The 18,427-nt window shown below is 39.8% G+C and overlaps 1 protein-coding gene across 1 annotated transcript; it reads left to right on the forward strand.

Annotated features, from left to right (window-relative positions):
- The first annotated feature begins 5,158 nt into the window (after positions 1–5,158).
- Positions 5,159–11,644, forward strand: LYG2 (lysozyme g2). The gene is given in 7 exon segments (XM_054585697.1): positions 5,159–5,210; positions 9,524–9,576; positions 9,579–9,652; positions 9,947–9,963; positions 10,480–10,676; positions 11,478–11,586; positions 11,589–11,644. Coding segments are annotated over 7 exon segments (558 nt in total).
- The last annotated feature ends 6,783 nt before the right edge of the window (positions 11,645–18,427 follow it).

Raw genomic sequence — 18,427 nt, forward strand, 5'->3', positions numbered from 1 at the left:
ACTCTGTACTCAGCAGTCAGGGTTTAGCATCACTAGGTCAGGGCCAAGTCCCTCCTGGGGGCAAGGCTATTGTGTCCTTTCACACTATTGCCACTCAGGGGAGTGGTTTGCCTGAGCAAGATGGTAGCCACTGTCTCGGAGAGGAGTCAACATTGGGATTCTGCTGGTTACTCTCTCAGTTCTCTCCCCAAAGCCTCCTTCCTCATTCTCTCCTCTGGCGTCTCTCGCCCACTCTACCCCTGCCTTTGCTGGAGACCAGGGCAAGTGGCTGCAAATAAAAAATTATCCGTTTTCTGTTTAAACTGATCTTTGCATCTCTAGCCACCTGTCTCTGGCAGAGAGCTACCCTACCACTTTTCACAGCTGGCTGTTATCTGTGTGCTTTTTGGGCTGTGGTGCTGCAGATTGGAGATCCCTGCTTATGGTTTAGGCCCTGCTCTTCTCATGAAGATCCAACTGGCTGTTTCAATATCCTTCTGGTGCTGCCACCTGTGGGTGCCCTGCCCACTTCTTGAGTCTCTACCACACTCCTTACCAGTTAGGTTGTGTTAAAACTGATTCTTCTGTCTCTCCAAGGTTATAAGGCTCCTCTCTCATTATTGTTAGGTTTTTTGTCCAGGTGATTTCTCCACAATTTAGTTATAATTTCAGACTGGTCATGGGAGGAGGTCAGTGTGACTTCCATTCACCCCTCCGCCACCTTGATTTTCTAGAAAAAAATTTCTTTTTAAATGAGGAGAACTTAAGAAACATTTTGGACAACATGAAGAGTAACAACATCTGAATCATGGGAATACCATAAGGGGAGTGTGCAAGGTATCAAAAACCTATCTGAAGAAATAATGATTGAAAACTTCCCCAATCTGATGAAGGAAAAAGACAACCAAGTCCATGAAGTTCAGGAAGTCCCAAACAAGTTGGATCCAAAGAGGCCTTCCCCAAGATACATCATAATTAAAATGAGAAGCCTGAAAAACAGAGAGAGAATCCTGAGAGCTGTGGGAGAAAAGCAGGTAGTTACCTAAAAGGGAGCACCAATTAGACTGACATCTGATTTCTCATCAGAAACATTTCAGGCCAAAATGGATTGGTGTGACATATTCAAGGGGATGAAGAGCAAGGACCTACAACCAAAACTTCTTTACCCAGTAAGGCTATTGTATAAAATTGAAGGAGAAATAAGAAGCTTCCTAGACAAGCTGAAGGAGTTTTTGTCAACACCAAACCAGTACCAGAGATATGTTAAAGGGCTTGCTTTAAGAAGAAGAAGAAGAGAAAGAGAAAGGAAAAAAGACAGAATAAATTAGCCTAACAATAAAATGGCACTAAGTACATATCTATCAATAATCACCTTAAATGTACATAGCTTAAATGCTCCAACCAAATATATAGGGTAGCTGAATGAATAAGAAAACAAGACCCATATATATGCTGCCTCCAAGAGACCCACCTCAAATCAAAGATAAGCACAGACTAAAAGTAAAAGGATGAAAAAAGATATTTCATGCATATGGAAAGGAAAAAAGTGCTGGGGTAGCAATACATATATCTGACAAAATAGACTTTAAAATCAAGACTATAGTAAGAGACAAAAAGGGAACTACATAATGATAAAGGGAACAATCCAACAAGAGGATATAACCCTAGTAAACATTTGCACACCCAAAAGAAGAGCGCTAAATATGTGAAGCAAATATTGATGGACATAAAGGGAGAGATCAACAGAAATACAGTCATAGTAGAGCACTTTAACACCCCATTGACTTCAATGGATAGATCCTCTAGACAGAAAATCAAAAAGAAGACATGGCCTTAAATGACACGCTGGATTAAATGGATTTGATTGATATCTTCAGAGCACTTCACCCCAAAGAAGCAGAATATATATATGTTTCAAATGCACATAGAACGTTTTCTAGGATAGACCATATGTTAGGACACAAAATAAGTCTCAACAAATTTAAGAAGATTGAAATCATATCAAGTATCTTCTCTGACCACAATGTCATGAAACTAGAAGTCAATCACGAGAAGAACACTGAAAAATACAAAGAGATTTGAAGGTAAATAACCTGTTATTAAACAATGAATAGGTCAACAAAGAGCTCAAGAAGAAATCAAAAGGTACCTTGAAACAAATGCAAATGAGAATACATATATATCCGGGACAGACACAGAATATGTGGGACACAGGGAAAGGAATCCTAAGAGGGAAAAGTCATTGCATACAAGCCTATCTCAAAAAACAAGAAAAAGCTTAAATAAGCAATCTAACTACACTTAATGGAACTTGAAAAATAACAACAAACAAAGCTTAACGTGAGTAGATGGAAGGAAATAATAAAGATGAGAGCAGAAATCAATAAAATAGAGTCTAAAAAAAGATGCAAAAGATCAATGAATTCAAGAGTTATTTCTTTGAACAGATAAACAAAATTGAGAAAACCTTTAACCAGACTCATCAAAAAACAAGAGGACCAAAAAAATATAATCAGAAATGAAAGAACAGAAATCAAAACTGACACCAAAGAAATACAAAGGATTGTAAGAAAACATTATGAACAATTATATGCCAACAAACCTAGCAAACTGGATGAAATATATAAAGTCCTAGAAACATACAATCTTCCAAAACTAAATCAGGAAGAAACAAAGAATCTGATTAGACAGATTACACCTAAGAAATTGAAGCAGTAATAACAAAGAACTCCCAAGGGAAAAAAAAATCCCTGGACTGGATGCCTTCACAAATGAATTTTACCAAACATTCCAAGAAGAACAAACACCTTCCCTTCTCAAACTATATCAAAAATTCAAGAGGAGGGAAGGTTCCCAAGCTTATTTTTCAAGGCCAGCATTATCCTAATTCCAAAACCAGGTAAAGACACTACAAAAAAAAGGAAAGAAAGCAAGAAAATTATAGGCCAATATCCCTGATGAACATAGATGCTAAAATTCTCAACAAATTTTCAGCAAACCAAAGAAGCAATGCATTGAAAAGACCATACACCACAATCAAGTGGGATTTATTCTGGGAATGCAAGGTGGTACAACATCCACAAATAAATAAACGTGATTCACTCCATAAACAAAATGAAGGATAAAAATCACATGATCATATCAATAGATGCAGAAAAAGCTTTTGATAAAATCCAGCACCCATTTATGATAAAATATCTCAGCAGAGTGGAAACAGAGGGAACATAACTCAACATAGTAAGGGCCATATATGACAAACCCACTGCCAGCATCGTATTCAATAGGCAAAACTACAAGCTTTCCCCTTATTATCGGGAATAAAACAGGGATGTCTGCTTTCATCTCTCTTATTCAACATAGTATTGCAAGTCCTAGCCACAGCAATCAGACAAGAATAAGAAATAAAAGGCATCCAATTGGAAAGGAAGAAGTAGAACAGTTTTTATTTGCAGATGACATGATACTGTACCTAAAGAATCCCAAAGATTCCACCAAGAAACCGTTAGAACTGAAAACTTAATTCAGCAATGTAGCAGGATACAAAATTAATATTCAGAAATCAAATGCATTTTTATATGCCAATAACGAATTGGGGATGGGATGGGTGGAGGAGGGCAAAGGGGGAAAAATTGAGACAACTGTAACAGAATAAACATGATTTTAAAAAATAAAACTAATATTCACCAGGCAAAAAAAGAAAAAGAACATTTTTTTTCTTTTTGCCTCTCTGGGTGTTTTGTTCTACCTTGTCTTCCAAATCACTGATTCGATCCCCTGCTTCATCTAACCTACTGTCTATTTCTTCCAGTGTATTATTCATTTCAAGTATTTCATTCTTTATTTCTGACTGGTCCTTTTTTATGGTTTCTGTGTCCTTTTTCATGCTGTTGAGTGTCCTTATAATCGTTACTCTAAACTCTCTGGTAAATTGCTTGCCTCCATTTCATCTAGTTCTTCTTCTGGAGAATTCTCTTGTTCTTACATTTGGAGTCTATTTCTTTGTTTTCCCATTTTGGCTGCCTCTTTGTGTTTGTTTCTGTGTAATAGGTAGATCTGCTGGGCTCTGGTGCTGGCCTAAGACAAACCCTGCCTGCAATAGGCCCTGAGCAACCTATCTGGAGCTATCAGTGATTCACAGCTTGTGGTTCCCTCTGCTGGGTCTGTTTGTGTCCAGGCTGCACAATCCCAGCTTTTATCAGCACCAGGTACAGAGGACCTGCCTCTGCCTGCAGGCTCTGTAGGGTTAATCAGCAAATGTCTTCCAGCTGTACTCCTCAACAGCAGGGCTTAAGTACCACAAGATTGGGCAGATAATTCCTGTGGGCAGGCCTATTTCTTCCCCTGAGGCTGATGCCACCTGGAGGGGAGTGCTGTGACTGAGGAAGATGGCCCCTGCAGTATGGGGAATGAGTCAGCATAGGGATGATGGAGGCCATTCCTTCAGTTCTCTCCCCAGAGCCACCAGCCCTAGGTTCTCCTCAAGCATCTCTAGTCCCCTCTGCCCTTTCTCTGCCAGAGCCTAGGGTAAGTGGCTGCAAGTGGAATTTTGTGCATTTGCCCTTTTTGAGGCTCTCTGTACCTCCAGCCATCTCTCCCTGGTGGACAGAAACACTGCTGCTCTTCACAGCCATATGTTATCTGTTTTCCTTTCCAGTTCTGGTGCTATAGTCTGGGGAGCCCAGCTTGGGGTTTAGACTCCTCACTTCTCAGGAGGAAACCCCTAGCCCCTGAAATATCCTTCCAACCCTCAGCTGCCAGCCGTGGGTGCCCAGCCAGCTCTCTCACACCTCCTATGCACTCCCTACCGGACTCATTGTGGTGACATGGCTTCTTCTCACTGTTTGCAGTTATAAGGCTTCTCTCCAGCTAGTGTTTAGTTAATTATTCAGGATGATTTTTCTATAATTCAGTTGTAATTCCAGTTTGGTCCTGAGAGGAGGTTTTAGTGTAGCTTCAACTTACTCTTCTCCCATATTGGTGGTGTGGGTCTCTTTTGGTTCATCTTGTTTGGGACTCTCTGTTCTTCCTGACTTGGATGTCTGTTTCCTTCACCAGGTTAGGAGAATTTTCACTGATTATTTATTCAATTGGGTTTTTTATCCTTTTCTTTCTCCCTTCTCCTTCTGAGAACCCTATGATTCAAATTTTAGTATGCTTGATGTTGTCCCAAAGGTCCCTTATGCTATCCTCATTCTTTCTAATTCTTTTTTTCTTTTTAATCATCTATTTGGGTGATTTCCACTATCCTGTCCTCCTGATTGCTGATCCATTCTTCTGTGTCATCTGATCTGCTGTTGATTCCCTCCAGTGTAATTTTTATTTCGATTGTTACATTCTTCAGTTCTGACAGGTCTTTTTAAAATAATTTTAATCTCTTTGTTGAAGTTCTCACTGAGTTTATCCATTTGTCTGGAGAGTTTGATGAGCATCTGTATGACTATAACTTTGAACTCTTCACCTAGTAGACAAATTAACTCAGTTTCATTTAGTTCTTTTTCTGGAGTTTTGTCTATTGTTTTAACATATTCTTTTTTTCTACTCATTTTACCTGCTTGTTTCTGTGTATTAGGTAGGTCAGCTAAATCTCCTGGTCTTGAAAAAGTAGTATTATTTAGAATGTGTCATGTGGGCCTTTATTTAGAAGGTGTACCCCTTGTCACCAGAGTCACGCACTCCAGACATTTGACTGGTGTGGCCTCCTGTTGCGGCTGGGCCACAACTTCTAAGGATACACTGGCAGGCAAGGGTGGTCTCTAGCCTGCTGGCTGTGTGGACTGGTCACAACTGTTACAGGCTCACTGGTGTGCAGGGCAAGCCTTCAGTGTGGATGGCTACGAGGCCCAGCTTCATTGTTGCAGATGCACTGCTGCGTGCTGGTGCCAAGTGAGGCAGGGCAGGAGGTACTTTGGAGGGGCTACCATGGGTGGGGTAAACAGCATTAGGAAGGTTAATGGAGTGTGCCAGATATGGCACCTGCCAGTGTAAGACAAGCTAGGTTAAAGAAAGGGTGAAAATGGCACCCACCATCACCTCTGACTGAAGAGGAAATTCCAACAGATTTCTCTGTTCCTCTAGCACATACCCTAAAACTAGTCAATATGTCACCTTCACATATGTCCTAGGAGCTTTTCAAACAGATGCCTCTGTGGCAGGACTCATAAACAATGCAATCTGGGTTTCCTACAGCCCTTTGGCTCTCCCACATGTATGCCCGGCTGGTTTTCAAAGCCAGATGTTCCAGTGGCTCCTCTTCCTGGTTCAGGTTCCCCAGGCTAGGGCTTGGACCTTTCATTCTTTGGGGATGACCTCTGTGGTTGTGATACCCCTCCCACTTGTATGAAGAGTAGGGAGTAGGGTAAGTCCCGACTAGACTGAGCCTCTACCTTTCCTACCCATTTCAGTGTGACTTTTATTTTATATCTGTAGTTGTAGAAAATCTGTTCTGCTAGTCTTCAGGTGGTTCTCAAAGATGGATGTTCTATATGTATGCATTTTTGGTATCAGTGAGAGAAGGCAAGCTCAGGATCCTCCTACTCTGCCATCCTGAACTCAGAGCCAAGAGTCTTGGCTTTGCCGATTTAGCTTGTCCTACAACATGCTCTACATGCTTGGCTCCACACCAAATACTCAGGTGAATGAGATACAGACCTTGGTCACAAACACAGAACTTACAATTATAAAAAGTTATTCCTTGTAAGTAGTGCACTCTCCCCTTTTTCTTTTCTTTTCTTTCTTTCTTTCTTTCTTTTTTTTTTTGTGTGTGTGTGTTAACATTGAGTGGCAGTAGCTTACCTTATTCAGTCAGTCCCTATAGTAATGACATTTACATTGTTTTCAATCCTTTGCTATTACAAACAGTGCTGAAAGAACAACCTATTGCAAAACCCCTTCCACAGCAATGAGATTGCCTTATTCTTCACAGCCTCACCCACAGATTTTGGTCACAGACTTTGAGACATGGTCAAACCTTTGGATTCTTGCCAATTAAATAGGTGAAAAATAGTGTCCCAGTGATTTTTTAACATAGCATTCTCATCTTTTGAATGTGGTTGAGCACCTTTATATATGTGTAGGATCTTTTTTCCCCTTTGTCTATGAACTGCCTATTCACTTTTTATTTATTGCTGGCAAGGTGGTATTTGCATAGAGACCTGAAGGCAGTGAGGCAGCAAATTGTGTGGCTATCTAGAGGAATAGAACTCTAGGGAAAAGGAATGCCAAATACAATCTCCCTGGGGCAGGAAACTACTTCATTTGTTGAGGATGAGTAAGGAGAATGTGACTGGAAAAGAGTGAAAAAAGGGAAGGAGACATTGGGAAGTGAGCAGAGGGCCAGATCAGGTAGGTCACAGAGGCTACAAACAGACATTGCCATTGCTCTGAATAATGGAAAAGCCACCAGAAGGTGAAGAGAGAAGACTGATATGAACCCATGCTATGTGCACAGGATCACTCTGGCTGCTGGGTGGAGAATAGACTGTTAAGAGTGGAGCAGAGAGGTCAGTTAGGATGCTTTACAGTAATCCATATGAGCAATAATGGTGTTTTGGACCATGGCAGTAACAAGGAGTCCGATTCTGGGTTTATGTTTTCAGTCTGCACTCCTAACCCCAACATCTCAATTTTACATCGCATCTGTGTCATAAGAATTTATCCATTTTCCACTTACATATATTTTCCAAACACATTTTAGGCACAGGGTTCTACACTGAGGGCCATGAGGAGTGCCGAGGTGATGGTTCCTGCTCTTTGCCTCACAGGAGAATCCACGGTGCTTAGAGAAGCTTATTGGCTTTGCTGGTTCTGCTGCTTTTATTATCTAGACAGGTTTTCTTACTATTCTGAGTTTACTTGATAATTTCACTGTCTGACTTTTGGTCAATTTACAATTCCTTCTTCTTCTTCTTCTTCTTCTTCTTCTTCTTCTTCTTCTTCTTCTTCTTCTTCTTCTTCTTCTTCTTCTTCTTCTTCTTCTTCTTCTTCTTCTTCTTCTTCTTCTTCTTCTTCTTCTTCTTCTTCTTTCTTCTTCTTCTTCTTCTTCTCCTCCTTCTCCTTCTCCTTCCTCTTCTTCTTCTTTTTTGCACCCGTTTGTAGATGTGAAAGAGCAGATTGTGCTCATATTTTTGTTTTGATGAGTTTTTCTTTTTAAAAAATTAAATAGTTTAAAAAAGTTACTCTTTAGAATTACTTTGTTTTCCTTTTAAGATAAATATCAATAAAGATGAGTTTCATTGTTTGTGTGCCTAATTCTAAGTGTCTCTTTATACTGTCAAGTTTTTCAGAACGAGGCTTATGGTGAGTAGATAAAATCCACCTCTATATTTAAAACAAAAAATTACAACACTAAGTGAAACAATGTTTTTTTTAAGAAACATAATTTCCTACAACAATTATTTGTAGCCTTCCGTACAACTCAATAATCCTAGTGACTATTAGAACAAACTTTTCAATTTACAGAAAAGTCCTTTATCTCCTTTAGTAAATAGACTTGGGCAGTCACAGATTGTAAAGTACAGCATAGGGAATATAGTAAAAAATATTGCAATAACTATGTATGGTGTCAGAAGGGTACTAGATTTATTGGGGTGATCATTTGGTAACTTATATAAAAGTTGTTGTCACTATATTGTATACCTGAAAGCAATATAATAGTGTATATCAACTGTAATTTAAAAATATAAATATTTTTAAAAATAAATAAATCTTAAAAATAAATAAGGTGACTTGGGCAGAAATTCACTTCATAATGACAAAATATAAATAAGAATAAATTTAACCTAAATTTTTATGTTAAGTTAAATTTTATATCCAATTTTATTAAGTAGATCCAGAAAGAAACTCAACTTGACAACAACATGATATAAAATAAATATTTTAAGTTAATGATACCCTTATTTCTTCTCTTCCTAAACAAAGGCAATTTTTAATCCAGATGTTTGCATCCCTAGAAGTATTTGTGTCAGAAATATCTTAAAGTTTCTCTAAGTTCCAGCTTAAAAATATACTAATAATTTTAGCCCTAACTGGACTGACTCAGTGGATTGGGCGTTATACTGCAAACTGAAGGGCACAGGTTCAATTACCCATCAGGGCACATGCCTGGATTGTGGGCCAAATTCCCAGTAGTGGGTGCCCAAGAGGCAACTGATAGATGGTTGCCTTGTACATTGATGTTTCTGTCCCTCTCTTTCTCTCTCCCTTCCCCCTCTTCAAAAGTAAATAAATAAAGTCTTTTTTTAAAAAACTGTAATAGCAATTTTAAGTCTGATCTAGACTGAAACAAATGTTTTTGAGATCTGTAAGAATAGATTTTCAAAATACTTTGCACAGTTTTTAGAATTAAGTGTTACATTACATTTTTTTAAGATTGGAGTGGGAAGGGGGATTCTTCTTTTTCATGTGATGAGCCATTCTGGGGGGTCTTGAGGAGGGACTTGGGAGGACTAAGTCTATGGCCTTTCCTTTGGCTTAATAATGTTCATTAGAGCAACACAAGCAATATTTTCCCACAGGCTTACTATGAATTATCATCTCCCCACCCCAGGCACTTCCATGAGCTCTCACCCTTATCTTCACTCAATGAATCATCACCTGCATCACCACTTCTACCATACCACGGCTGCCATGGTGACATCACGACCATGGAGACTTCGGGGCTGCCTGTGATTTAACTGTTGATTAACTGTTAATTTAACTGTTGATTTTACTGTGATTTAACTGTTGATTAACTGTGGTAAGTGAAAAGCAAACATCTGGCTTCCCTACTTTAACCATTTTCATATTATTTCTTAGAAAAATAGCTTCATTTTGAACAGGTATAATCATCGTTATAGCAATAATGTCAAAATTAAAAACGAGGAGAAAATAGAATCTTGACTAACCTAACATACTACTTCTTATTTTTCCCCTATTCTTTCCAAACTTGTCCAAATGTGTTTATTTCTACATATGGAGATGATTTCTTAAGTGAAATATTGAATTGTGGTTTTGTTTGCCCTTGTGTTTACTTCATGTTAGAGCATGAATATTTTAAGCAAACCTCTTGTCATTTGTATGTTCTCATGTTTTTAATCCTGTTCTAAAGTTTTTTTCCTGTTATCCCAGTATTAGAGTGTCAGAACTGTAACCAACAGGTCAACAAACCCTACCTCCCCAATTTACAGATCAGAAAACTGAGGCTCAGAAAAGAGGAGAGATTTTCTAAGGGGCTTGAGCTAAGTGGTAGCAAAACCAGACTGAAACTTAGGTTGGCTCACATCTAGTCCAAGAATCTTGTTAATGCAGCAATGTGGCAGAAAATAGGAGAATGGGGAAAAGGGGAGAACTGATATCTGTCTGGGGTTGTGGACCTTTCTGGGTTTATACAATCAGACATTGGAACATGTCCTAGAATGATTGTCCCAAGCTCTGATCCACAGACATGGGCTGTGGCTAACATAAAATGCTGATAAAGGGTTCTCTTCTGGAGGAGAGGATACATTTTATTTTCTATCAGCTTAGGGATTTGTGGTTCTGAAATGTTTGCTGAAATGGATTTGAGGGCCTTAAAAGCCTTACCAGACTCTGATTAAAAAGAAGTTGGGCTGAGGCATTGTGTGGACCCAGCTCTTATTGCAGCTATCTCCAGAGAAAACCATGGTGGAGCCAACCTACAAGATGGTTGGGACGACAGGGGAATTAAATTTGGCCTAATACAGGTACTTAACTAGGAACTTGCAATTAGTCCTGCTTCATTTTTCCTTGCAGAAGCTCAGCTCAAACTGGAAGCCACTTGCTGTTCTTATAGACTTCAAAACACCCTCACACTTTTGCAATATTTGTCCTGTGATTTCTGTAATACATCTTTGGTATTTTTTTTAGATTTATCAGTTACTGGATGTCTTTAAGAAAGTATATTCTATGAGTTTCATAACTTCAATTTGCAATAAATAGTATGCAACATACTTAAAATGAGAAAATTTTATAAAGAACATTGTTACTACAGGTATCCTTTTGGGGTTCATGAAATAGTCAATTTCATCCATGTGGATAAAAACATTATTATTAAACCCTACTTAAACCAATTTGTTCTTAAGACAAATTGGAAGAAGGAGTCCTAAATTATCTGGATATTCATTTCCAGCCTCAATTTTACATTTTCTGTAGAAACCTAGACTTTTAGCCTTCCCAGTTACAAACAAATTTGTATTTTGACTGCAAATATGTAGACTTTGGGAGCTAACTGTTTTTGAAACACGTTTTTTATTTATTTATGTGTGTTGTGTGTGTCTCTTAGAGTGCTTAACTAAAACTATGCCACATCCACTTCTCCCAAATCTGACTTTGTTTCTCTCTCTTTTCTGTGGGGAAAAAAAAGGACCTTAGAATTGATTCTGTGGGGATGAAGGAAGGGGCCAAGGCCAGTGTCTATGAACTTGAACACAAAAAAGAGAAGTCAGGAAAAGCAGAAAAATGTGTTGCTTCATTCAGATGCTAACATTATTGTTTGAATTTTCTAGCTTGATAAAAATATTTGTCATCCCATTGGTACCTGGGACAGCAAAGAACACCTTCTGCAGGCTGTTGGGATTCTAACAGGCAAAATTAAGGCAATCCAGAATAAATTCCCAGGTGGAATGTGTCTCAACACCTCAAAGGTAGGTCATATTTGCAGTATTTTGTTTAAAGGAGTTGTGTGGGAGACCCCTGAAGGCCAGATGTAGCTGGGCCTCCCTGGTAGTATGTCCATTGGGTCAGCATTAAGCCTGGGAGGAGCTGCTGAAAGTGCTCTCTAAACACCTGAGGTACTTTGAGTGGTCTTCCTTTCCAGCTTTCATTTCTCTTCTCCCAAAAGTTGGTATTCTTATTGTATCTCTTGTTGGTTATTGAGCAATTGAGTAATGGCTTGAAAGTTAATGCAAGAGTTTAAAAAGAATATTTCTTCATTCCTCTGGTAGGTTTCTTTCCTGATGCAAGAAGCTGTTAATCAGTTTCTGAATTGTTTAAACAAATATTTACTCTTTGTGCATTCTCAGTGACATCAGGGCATCAGGTACCATGATACGCCCAAGTGGAGATCTCTCCCTAGCTCAGCACAGGCCTCCTTAAGTTCACCATCTCCCAGGCAGAATTAATTCACTAGACTCTTCTTCTAGGCAAGGTTCTGTAGGTGCGCCAGGTTAGCAGCTGTTCAGCTGGCCCCTTATTGAGGGCTTGGTGTGATGTGTTGTACCTAACACTGGCAAAGGAATGATTACAATTATGATAGAAAATTCATTTCCCAATTTTTAACATTAAACATTAAAAAAGAAAACCTACCCAGTTTACAATATGGTTCTTATGAAATGCATGTATACATATGCATAATTATTTGGTAATAAAAGTGAATATTGTGGTAAATGATAGCTACATATTTTAGTGAGACCTCATTTTAGCCCATGATTTTAATGCCCACCTATTCCCTGTCTTCAAGGATGGAGTGTCTTTATCTATGCTACGTTCAAAGGAAGAGGTGAAGCAGATGGTGCAGCCCAGGCATAGAAAATGGAAGGGATATTTCTTGAAATTGGCAAAGCACATTTCCTATAGGGGAGGAAAGAGTGTGAGTGACATGGGTCCTTCCACAAGGATGAGAAGTTTCTGAGACTACACACAATCACACCTTTCACACCTTTCACACACCCACCAAGTAAAGAGAGGTATAACAGAGACCGAGCAGGAGATGGAGAAGACAAAGACCCTAAACCAAACAAATTTTCAGGCTCCCTGGCAATGAATAAACCACACCATCCAGGAGAACATGCCCTCATGTGGCTTCTCTCTGAACTATCTCATTGCATTTACTTCTGCCCTGCTGCTTTCCTGCTTGTAGACTAGATTGCCCTTTCAGGGGCCTCTACTACCACCACTGCCAATGCTGCGGTCAGGACCACTCTTTAATAAGGGGTTTAGCACAAGCCCAGCTGTTCCAAGGTAGCCCTCAGGAACACATGGACTAGCACCAGTGGCCCTGGCAACACCACACTGATGCTGTACTCATGGCCACCCCAGCACAAGGTGAACTGGGCCACTTATGTGGAGTTTCCAGGCTAAAGACAATGACAAAGTTCAAGAAAGGGACAAGAAAGAGTTGAGAAAGAATTAAAAGTTAGGCAAAATATACTAGTAGAGGCTGCAAACTTCCCTAGATGCCACTAGAGAATAAAAGTAATAACACACTGAAAGTTTTGTCAAATGTGAAGCATACTTTATTCCTCTGCTGTTTTCAGACAGTGAGGTTATCTGAAAGTTCTTTTGGTATAAAGGTTTTAATGTCCAGACCCTCTGCAATTTAAATAATTGTTTTCAAACTGATGTATATTATTAAGCTTTGCTCAAATTCTGAGAATACAGCACATTTCTATGGACATTATATTTAAGCTTCCAACAAGCCTATGAGGTACGTATTATCCCTTATTTTAAAGATGAGGAAACTGGACTTCCAGTCAAGATGGAGGCATAGATAGATACACTTTGCCTCCTTCCACAACCAAAAGAAGGACAACAACAAATTTAAAAACAAAAAACAACCGGAACTGCCAGAAAATTGAACTGTATGGAAGTCTGACAACCAAGGAGTTAAAGAAGAAGCATTCATCCAGATTGGTAGGAAGGGGCAGAGATGGGCAGCTAGGGTGGAAAGGATGTGCAGCAAAGCGGCAGCTGGAGGACCAGGCAGGAAAGGAGGCAGCTGGCATACTGGGCGGTCCCACATTTGTGGGTGGGTAAACTGGGAGGAACAGCTGGAGAGTGAGACAGACCAAGCAATCCAAGTTTCCAGTATGAGAAAAGAAAGCCTAAAAACCTCTGGCTGTAAAAATATGTAGGGGTAGCGTCAGTGGGAGAAACTCCCAGCCTCACAGAAGAGTTTGTTGGAGAAACCACAGTGCCCTAGAACATACACAAGCACACCCACCCAGGAATCAGCACCAGAAGGGCCCAATGTGCTTGTGGGTAGCAGGGGCAGTGACTGAAAGCCAGCCAAGAGCCAAGCAAGCTGCATTGTTCCCTTTCGGACCCCTCCCCCACATACAGTGTCACAATGTGGTGACCTGGGTTGCCCCTCCCTGGTGAATACCCAAGGCTCCGACCCTTCCATTGTAACAGGTGCACTGAGACAAAGAGATATGACCCAACTGAATGAACAGATCAAAGCTCCAAAAATAGAACTAAGCAATGAAGAGATAGCCAATATATCACATGCACAGTTCAAAACACTGGTCATCTGGAAGCTCTGAGTCAGTTGAATATAGTCTCAAAATGGAGGAAAAAGGCAAGACTATGCAAAATGAAATAAAGGAAAATAAACAGGGAACCAACAGTGAAAGGAAGGAAACCAGGGCTCAAATCAATGATTGGGAGCAGAAGGAGGAGATAAACATTCAACCAGAACAGAATGAAGAAACAAGAATTCAAAAAATGAGGAGGGACTTAAGAACCTCTGGGACAACTTTAAACGATCCAACATTTGAATTATAGGGGTGCCAGAAGGAGAAAAGGAAGAGCAAGAAATTGAAAACTTATTTGAAAAAATAATGAAGGAGAACTTCCCTGCTTTGGCCAAGGAAATAGACTTCCAGGAGATCCAGGAAGCTCAGAAATTGCCAAAGAAGTTGGACCCAAGGAAGCACACACCAAGGCACAACATAATTACATTACACAAGATGAAAGATAAGGAGAGAATCTTAAAAGCAGCAAGAGAAAAGGAGAAAGTTACCTACAAAGGAGTTCCCATAAGACTATCAGCTGATTTCTCAAAAGGTACCTTGTAGGCAAGAAGTAATAAAAGACATGAAAGGCGAGGACCTACATCCAAGATTACTCTATCCAGCAAAGCTATCAGTTAGAATGGAAGGGCAGATAAAGTGCTGCCCAGATAAGATCAAGTTAGAGGAGCTCATCATCACCAAGCCTTTATTATATGAAATGTTAAAGGAACTTATCTAAGAAAAAGATTAAAACTATGAACAGTAAAATGACAACAAACTCACAACTATCAACAACTGAACCTCCCTCTGCCTTGTCCTCAGATGCCACTTGCATTAGCTCCTGGTATCCGCACCCTGCCTTTTCACCCCCACGACCCTGGTACATGGGAAAATTGTCTTCCATGAAACTGATCCCTGGAGCCAAAAATGTTGGGGACCAGTGCTCTAAGATGGAGCCACATCTGACCATACAGGTGAGCACTGTGTAGGGCTTGCCTTTAGAAAGCACTAGGCCCTCAGGGTTTTGTGGAAGTTACAACAGCATTTTTCAGTTTCAGCCCCTTGGGCCTAGCCTCAAAAGGTCACTAGGAAAGTGGTATAGTCAGGGGCCATTTACAATGGGCCACCGTTCTTCATTATTCGGGGGGAAGAAGGGTGGACAATTGTAAGTTGAGGGTTGAGGAGAGAAGGTGCCCCAGGAGCCATAGCTGCCAGCAGTAACCCTGCACGTTGGTGCCTCAAAGGGTTTTCCTGAGGCTAGCACAGTGATGAGAATGTCACAGGTGTTCCCTGGCTTCCTGGCTTCTTTGTGGGAACTTCTGACAGCCCTGGGGCTGGAGAATGGACTATTTATGAAAAATGGGGAAATAGCCCCAGCAGGTTATGCCACACTGTTAACAACTAAGAGTAGCATTCTGCTACCTTTTCCTCTGGAAAGGACAAACTTAGAGTGAGTAGCTCAGCCCAAAACAGCATGCTACAGCAACTTCTGTTCTATTGCAAGTATCTCAGCCTGATTTACTTAATTTTTCCAGGTTCCAAAACTCTCATTCAGAGTTCCCTTAGGAAGTTGTAACTGTGATAGAAAAAAAGAAAACTATTTAGAAGAAAATGGGAGGTACAGTTTTTTTCATCTTTGCTTCCCTTTGCTTCTCTGTATATACATAAGCACAAATACACTAATATGTTCAATACCAAATTATCTATAAAATAATTATCTACTTGGAAAGTTATCAGCCACTCTCTCTACAGCTAGACTGGGCCAGGACTGTAATATAGGCAGACGTAGCCAACTTATTATGAGATCCTGCTGGATCCTAAATCCAATGACTGGTGTCCTAAAGACATAGCGTGACAAATAGAGGGTACCTTATATGATGACGGAGGCAGAGATTGGAGTGATGTGTCTACAAGCCAAGGAATGTGAAGGATTGCAGGCAACCAGTAGAGGGAGCATTACCCTACTGACACCTTAATTTTGGATCTTCAGCCTCCAGAACTGTGAGAGATTAATTTCTATTGCTTTAAGTTACCCAATGAATGGTAATTTGTTCAGCAGTTCTAGGAAATTAATATTGCATTGAATTTAATTTGTCTCTTTTCTGAGTGGTCTCTCTCATAGTCTGTTGATTCATGGTCTCTCAAGTTCATCTTCATATTCCTAGTACTTGGCACAGGACTAGGCATACCACAGGTGCTTTATAAATATTCATGGACCAGAAATGAAGTTAGAAAGCACACGGGGAAAACCAAGCCTGATAGACATGTAAGGGTGTCATTCTACTCTCAATAAACCTCTAAGACCTGTTTCAATGAGTCAGGAGAAAAGACAAGTTTGGAAAATTCCAGGGTGGTTGTACTGTAGAGCAATCAATGAAATGCTGAAGGACATTTTAAAGACATGGAGAGCAGAGCATATAGCAGAGTATCCAGAAGCAGAAAGACCACAGAAAGAAGGCAGTAAGCAGGAGCCACAACGCAGCAGAAGCCATGAGCAAGCAGACAGGAGCCCAGAAATTATCCAGAAAAATCATTTGGCTATTAGAAGTGGTAGTTGTGGATATAGACATGGAGGGTTTCTGAGTCTCAAGAACATAACATCAATAGTTGCTCCTGGGCCATTAGAGGGCTGTGGCCTCCTGAAGAACACTCTGGTTTTTCAAGTCTCCTCTTACCCTCTGCGGACACAGCTTCCTGTGTTTTCTCACTTACTTTCCTTATGAATCTTCACAACACATCACCATCACCTAAGGTAACCTGAGCATTTTCCTCAACTGCAAGCCTAAATGTATTTTTTCAATATATTACTTTTAAGACTTCTTTTAAGAAAAACATTCTCAAAATGGTTATTTCCTTCTATTTACCAGTTTTTAATTTTTTATTTTTCAATTACAGTTTATGTTCAATATTTTTCTGTATAAGTTTTAGCTGTACAGTAAAGGAATTAGAAAATCATGTACTTTACAAGGTGTTCTTGACACTGCTTCAAGTGCTCACCTGGCCCCATAAATATTTATCACAATATTATTGACTATATTTGCTATGCTGTAATTTACATCTCTGTGGCTACTCTGTAACTACCAGTTTGTACTTTTTAATCCCTTCAAGTTTTTCACTCAGCCCCATAAAACCCCTCCCTTCTGACAAATTTTAGTCTGTTATCTGTATCTATGAGTCTGTTTCTATTTTGTTTGTTTATTTTATTCACTAGATTGACATATAAGTGAAATCATATGTCATTTTTCTTTCTCTGACTGTCTTATTTCACTTAGCATAATACTCTCCAGGTCCACCCATTCTGTTGCAAAGGATAAGAGTTCCTTCTTTTTTACAGCCAAGTAATATTCCATTACGTAGACATTCCATAGCTTTTTTATCCACTCATCTACTGATGGGGCACTTAGGCTGCTTCTACATATTGGCTATTGTAAATATTGTTGCAGTGAACATAGGGGTGCATATATTCTGTTAATTAATGTCTCAGGTTTCTTTGCGTATATTCCCAGAAGTGAAATCACTGGGTCATAAGGCAACTCCATTTCTAATTTTTTGAAGAACCTCCACACTGTTTTCCACAGTGGCTGCACCAGTCTGCATTCCCACCAACGGTGAACTAGGGTTCCTTTTCTCCACATCCTCACCGACACTTATTATTCATAGACCTATTAATGATAGCCATTCCAACAGGTGTGGGTGGTAAGCCTAAATGTTTTAATTCTGTTGGACTGCTTCTAAGTATTTTTACTTTATAAATGAGGAAGCTGCAACTCGCATTAACCCACTGGTGAGTTTAAATCTTACTCTTCCTCTCCCTCCTTCTCTCTCTCTCTCTCTCCGCGCACCCCCCCCCCCCCCCCCGCCTGCCTCCTCTCTCCCTCTCAAATTAGTTAGAAAGCAGAAAACCAGACACAGAAGACAAGCAATAGGAGAGGTGCATTTGCATGGAGCAAGGTAGGTTTTGGTACGTGAGAAGTCACACTAGACAGCAATAAATACATTACAACTATAGGCATCAGCCTGTGTGTTTTTCAAAAGCATTACTGAGTGAAAAGAACAACTTATTAAATGATGTATACAAAATGATTTCATTGATATAAAGTTCAAAAGCAGGCCAATTAAGTGATATATCACCTGGGGATGGATACATAGTTGGTAAAACTAAAAAGCAAAACAAAAGAATGGTTAATACAAAAACTCAGTCCAAGTTCTTCCTGGCAGTAATG

Source organism: Pteronotus mesoamericanus, unplaced genomic scaffold, assembly GCF_021234165.1.
Source record: "Pteronotus mesoamericanus isolate MK-2021 breed Mesoamerican mustached bat unplaced genomic scaffold, CSHL_Meso_final contig_121, whole genome shotgun sequence".
Taxonomy (NCBI): domain Eukaryota; kingdom Metazoa; phylum Chordata; class Mammalia; order Chiroptera; family Mormoopidae; genus Pteronotus; species Pteronotus mesoamericanus.